Source organism: Gavialis gangeticus, unplaced genomic scaffold (genome assembly GCF_001723915.1).
Source record: "Gavialis gangeticus isolate Ggan-Ray unplaced genomic scaffold, GavGan_comp1, whole genome shotgun sequence".
Lineage (NCBI taxonomy): Eukaryota > Metazoa > Chordata > Crocodylia > Gavialidae > Gavialis > Gavialis gangeticus.
Window position 1 is genome coordinate 33,466,913 of NW_017729027.1, and position 6,230 is coordinate 33,473,142.

At 48.7% G+C, this 6,230-nt stretch overlaps 1 protein-coding gene across 1 annotated transcript in view; it reads right to left on the reverse strand.

The window, feature by feature from the left end:
* LOC109299982 (E3 SUMO-protein ligase ZNF451-like) overlaps positions 1-6,224 on the reverse strand; it is a 56,299-nt gene extending 50,075 nt beyond the window's left edge. Inside the window, exon 1 of the mRNA XM_019520519.1 lies at positions 6,105-6,224. Within this exon, the coding sequence (XP_019376064.1) occupies positions 6,105-6,182 (78 nt within the window). The 5' untranslated portion in view covers positions 6,183-6,224. The remainder of the gene's footprint in view (positions 1-6,104) is intronic.
* Positions 6,225-6,230: the final 6 nt, after the last annotated feature.

The window sequence follows — 6,230 nt, forward strand, 5'->3', positions numbered from 1 at the left end:
CCTCCTTGGTGATGACCCCTTCTTTCCATTGGGTGTAAGCCACCTTTTTAGCAAGGAGACATTCCCGGATGCTTTTGGTGAGCCATGGGGACTTATGTGCCTTCCTGCTCCCTTTGATCCTCATTGGGATTACCTTCCTTTGGGCTTGGAGGATCGTCTCCATGAGGAGCAACCACTCTCCTTGGACACCTGTCTCCCCTCCCCTCCGGGACCTCAGCGGTTCTCCAACTATCCTCCTTTCCACCGACTTTCAGCAAGAATCTTGTATCTAGTTCTCCTTTGTGCCTTTGAAGTACGACAAGTAAAGCTAAGTAAGTCAAACCCAATGACTGAGTGGAGATCACCTCTGGAAAGGTCAATAAGGAAGCCCAAACAGTGTTTCAAGAAAGAAAAGCAAGGTGTAACTACAGGAAGTCCTCAGACTTATGACACAATTTGTTCCTGAAAACCGGTCTTAAATAGAAATGTTGCAACTCAGAACCAATTTTCTCATAAGAAACAAAATTATAAATGGGGGGATTAATTCCTGAACCAAGGCCCAATACCCTATTTTCACCAAAAATACCCCAGAATTTTGTACTCAATCAATTATAGATGAGTAATATAGCTACATTAATGTATTTATACTGTAAATAGCAATCATATTGATTTGGAAGGACTTCTTTGAGGTGACTTTGCTGGACTTTTTGAAAGGCTCTTCATTGAACTTTTTGAAGAGTTCTTGGCTGGAGTCTTCCCAGGAGTCTTGTCTGCTTTCTTCAAGAAAGTATCCAAGGAAGTTTGGACAGATGTTCTCCAGGGAGATGGGCGGCGCAGTGAACTTGTTCACTGGAGTGGCATCACATTGGATCAAACATTGTTAAGTCAAAACTGACGTCATAAACATTGAAAAAGTGTCACTTTATAAACGTTGTAAGTGTGAAACGTTGTAACTCAAAACCTTGTAAGTCGAGGACTGCCTATATAGGAATTATGCATAATAAAGATCTTGAATACTGCTGGAAGCTATTCAAGGCCAAGTTCATATTCAAGAACTTACGGTTATCCTTACTTAAATCGTGATTCATATAATTTGTTCAAAGTAAACAATGTGCAAGGCAGGAGTGCCATGCATCTCTCTCTCAATAAGATGGCCATTAAGGGTGCTGACAGACATGAAGGAAAAAAAAACCCAAGAAAGAGAAGCATGTTAGTTCAACCTGGCTCCTCAGAGTCTGTATAGATTGGGCAATTCAGCAGGGCTTTAGAGCACTTTTATCAAATAACTGATTTAATCCTCTAGATAAAAACACCAAATAGCCTCACTGAAGTGCCTGATCTATATTAGACATTGGGTGAGCGGGGTAAAAATAATGCAATGCCTCTTCTGGACATAAATACGCTGCACTTGGTGTGAGGGCACGCAAAGCTGAAAGTAAAGAAACAACTGAAAAACTAAGGGGTGTTATTTTCTGAGGGGTTCCAAGGGGTTTCTTGAGTCTAAAAATGTTAGGAAACACTGTTCTAGAAGGTGTACTAAACAGTTTGTGCTTGTGGACTGTCTCAGAGTAACCAGAGCTATAAACAAGTGCACCAAGACATCGGTCTGATATTGGAAATCGGCACCAATATAAAGAAAACTGTCTATATCAGAAATTGGCCTGATGTGGCTGATAAACAGTCCGTGCATGCACACAGCAGCACATAGGCAGTGAGAAGCACAGCCAGCAGCAGAGAGCTGTGTGCAGCTGGTAAGCGTGTTATGCTGGAAGGGGAGGGGCAGGGTGCAGATCAAGGACCCCACAGTGAGGAGGGAGTGGAGCTGTGGCAGGTACTGCCCAGCTGGGGGGGGCAGGGGAAGCATGGGATGGAGCTGCGGCTCATCCATTGTGGGAAGGGGGGGGTTGGGGAAGAGGGCAGCTTGTCTGCAAATCTGGCAGTTCCTGCTGCTGCTCCCGCCATTCTTCCTGGAGGGGCTCCTGTGCCCCTGGATCTACACAGGGTGTGCACAGCGGCAGTGGGAGGGGGGTTATGGGGAGGCTATGCCAATTTCTGGGGTAGCTGCAGGCTGCCCCGGAGCCCCCTCCTAGCTCTGCTGCCTGCCCAGCACTACCCCAACCCACAGCTGAAGCCTACCCCACCTGCATCCCAGGCAGATGCAGGGCACATGTCCCCCACCATGCCCTCCCAGGGTGTGCACAGCAGCGAGAGCTGCCCCACCCCCCGGACAAGCCACAGCTCCATCCCATGCCCTGCACCACCCCAGCTGGGCAGCACCTGCCCCAGCCCCACTCCCTCCCTCAATGCAGGGGCCTTGATCTGCCCCTCACATGCCCCTTCCTTTCCCCCACAACTTACCAGCTGCACGCAGCTGTATCGGACACTGGGTCAGTATCGGCCAATATGCCTCCTTAAAAACTGGCTATTGGTATCAGTTCCAAAAATCTCTATCGGTGCACCCCTACTATGAACAATAGCTTGAGCTTGCCCAGTAACCAAGGGGAGCCTTGTATGTGGGTCCAATACAGCCTTTTAAGGGAAAGCATGATTAGAGTCACAAAAAAAAAAAAAAATCTTATCTCAGTACTCTGCTTTGAAACACACGTGCTGTCACTGCCATCCAGTGGCAATACACAGGGGCTGCACATGCACCCCGAGTGCCGGTGGACCCCTTGACTAGCTTTGTTCGCCTCTTAGGCAATGGGCAGGGGTGCTGGTGAAAGCATCAGTGCCCCCCTGCAAGCGCTGGCCAATCCCAGAAGGGAACACCCCTGGGCAGCGAGACTGGCCACGGGGGAACCCCCCACAGCGAAACTAAGTTGGCACCAGTTGCCCATGTCACCATCCACCACCCTGCACTGCCACTCTGCATGCAGCCACTACTCCCTGATGAACTATATTTTTAAAAAGTGCTGGATTTTTGAGAATTCTGAAAAATGGATTTATGAGGTTATACTGCATCATAAAATCCTCCAAATAGACACATGTTTTTCTCTTATTCCTGTTACATTAATTTAAGGTTGGAGTCTTGTTGTAGCCATGATGGTGCAGGAAATGCATGAGAGATGAAGCTTTTTTGTGGCAGTTTTTACTGGACCAACTGAATGATGTCCAGTGTTGCTTCCTAACTATGCAGTTGGCCCAATAACAGACACCACAAAAAACCTGACTAATTGTACAATTATTTAAGATGGAAAGTATTTTTTAATTGATTAAAATAATTTCTATAATGCAATACCATCTTCTGTTGGTAGGGTAGTAAGTATACAGGAATCTTATCAGCCCAATGATAAATACAGTAAAGGGGTCTTCCGTATATCAGTCTAGAGCATACACAAAGTACAATTTCAGAAACACTACTCCCAACTTCTGAAATATTTCATACTGTTTCTAGTTTATTCTGTATGGAACAACCCACCTTATGTACAGGCCAAATATATTATAAATCAAGACTCTGGTGAACTTTCAAAAGTAATGGCCAATAAAGACACAGAATATGTCATACTTTAAAATTTACTTTCACCATTACTAATCATTTCAAGTTAAATCACAGATCTATTACTTTTATTTAATATTAAGTTTTAGGCTTAATAAATAAGCCATCATTCACTTCCTGGTCAGCAACATTTCCTAGTTTAACACCTACTAATGGTAACTAGGTCAAGGAAAAAAAGGATCTCCATATACTAATTGCCTACCTATCCCACTGACAGCCTACAATAGAGAAAAGCATTCTTCCCTGCCTCATGTACCAACCTATGGAGCACCAGAAGGTGAGCTCTGCCACTAAACAACTGAGGTGTGAAACCCAGCCTTCTGTAGCACTTTAAGTGAAAATGGTATAGTGAAGGGGTAGCAGGAGGGAGGGGGGAGATAGACATGTTGTACCACCTACGTCTGCTGCTGTCACCTATCATGGATCATGCTCCTTTCAGGGAAGTCCTAATACAGAGCTGCCCCTGAGAAGCCTTGTGCAGTCTGCCTGTCCTGAAAGGACCCCCTGAACCCAGTCCTGGGATGAAGTCAGGGCGCTAACCCACCCTGCCATTCGCTTGTGTTCATTAGAAAGCACAGTGATTGAAGTGATTGCTTATTAGCTTGGTATTAAGGAGTCAATTTTCCCATCAAACTGTTGGGACTAAAGGTCCACAGTCACCACACTTACCAGGACTTTAAAGCAGGCAGATGGTAATGAAACAAGTTTTTCCCCTCTCTACAGTAATCAACTAGTGTAGTAGTTGGAAGCCTGTCATCTATTACCAGTTAGTTTCCATCATACCAACAAACATTATCACGTGCACATGGAGACTATATCCTCACTCAAAGTGTTAGAACAAGGGTTATTACAGAACAGACTCATTAAAAGTCTGCACAATTCACTGTAAAACTGAACTGTTATTTTAGTTACAGCTTCCTCCCACAGTCCTTCATCCCACTGCAGATGCAAAATTCCCTTATTTAAATTTTGTTTGTGTACAACTTGTTCTCAAGCAGCTTCCCTAATAACTAAGTCATCCCTCCATTCTTCCTTGTCTCCTTCCACTACCATACTGTGTTACTGACAGTAGCGAGACTGACATAAATGCAAAATTATCCACACCCCATTTCCCTCATAAGCAAACTTCTTGCCGCAGCTGTGCTCTTCCAGGGCTCCACCAGCAGCCCAGCACACACGGCCCTAGCCCAACCCTGCCACTCCCACCCCCTGCTCCCTCCAGCTCCAGTTCTGGTCCTCTGGGGCAGTCAGCAGCAGTCTGGCCCCTGCCCTGCCTGGCCAGGGAGAAGCAGCAGCAGTTCCTAGTCTGGCAAGATAGGGGCTAAAGGAACTAGAGCAGAAGGGAAGGGGAGCAGGAAATAGGAGGGGCAGGCTCAGCCACAACCACGGGGGAGAAAGGGGTGGGAGAGGTAGTCTGCAGGTCCCCCACTCTCAAGTCTCCCCGTGCTCCTCCTCCCCTACCTAACAAGCTATTCCAGCCTAAGGCAGGCCGTGGCTCAGCTTCATCTTCAGTCAGGGGCCCAAAGTCAAAGTTGGAGCTAAACTGTCACCTACCCCAAGCTGGTGTTCAAATCCAAGTTAAAGCTTTCCCTCCCCAGGCTGACCAGGGGAAAAACCCCTCATCTTGGATTCAAGTAAATATGATAAAACCTAGTAATTTTCTCTCTTCAGCAGGTAGCACCACAGAGCCAAGTTCTGGCATCCCAGGGAGCATTTTATTCCACAAACAAAGAAATATACCCTGTAGGATTACAGCTGCTACCACCGTCCCAGGGAACTGTCCAGTTTTTCCATGCACCTGCCTGACAACTTTGCTCACCTGGCTCCTCTGCTCAGTCGTTTGCTCCTAACTGAGGCAAGTAATCTCCAATACAACTAGCTTCGCTGCAATTTCTCAAGCTTCCATGAAGCCCTCAGGCCCCACCTGTCTAAACCTGCACAGAACTCGGAACCATGGCCTCAAGTCAACAATGCCCTATCACTACCGATCTCCTTCTCCCAAGCCCTGCGGCTCCTGGCAAGGACCTAGTTTTTTCTTTTGCAGCAAATGAAACAAGCCTGGGGAGCACGCGCGGGAGAGGGGAAGGGAGGAGAGAGTGAGGAAGGGGCTACACTTTCACAGTGTCTGGACTGACACAGATGTTCCTTTAGAGCAGTGTTTTTCAACTCATGGGTCATGACTCAAAAGTGGGTCTCAAGACTATTTCAATGGGTCTTGAGCTGCGGCAGGGTAGAAAGGTAGCAGGAAGGGGCAGGGGAGAGAGCTGCATGGCAGGGCTGGCACAGGACCTGGTGCCCATGCTTGCTGGGGTGGAGCAGCCAGGAAGCTGGTGGGGGCAGGAGGGGCCGGGGCCAGGACCAGGACCAGGACCAGGCTGCCTGGCATGGTGCAGCCTTGCAGCCCCAGCCCAGGGAAGGCTGGGTGCCACAGGCCTCTCCTCCTCCCCCTTCAAGCCTGTGCAGGGGCCAGATCTGTTTTGCTGCAGCAGCTACTGCACGAGTGGGATGGGGGCAGCTGGGGACCCTTCTAGCAGAGCTGGGGGGGGGAGGGCGAAGAGTGGGCTGCGGGTCAGGACTGAGGGACGCCAGCATGGGAGACTGGGGCCCAGGCCCCGGCAGCAGGACTCACGCTGACGAACTGCACGTCCTCTTCGCTCTCCGCCGGCGCCTCGCGCTTCGGGGCCCGGGCGGGGCCCGCGGCCTCCATCGCCTGGACGCGGCCGAGCTGCAGGGTCCGCCCCCACACCCGCAGCGC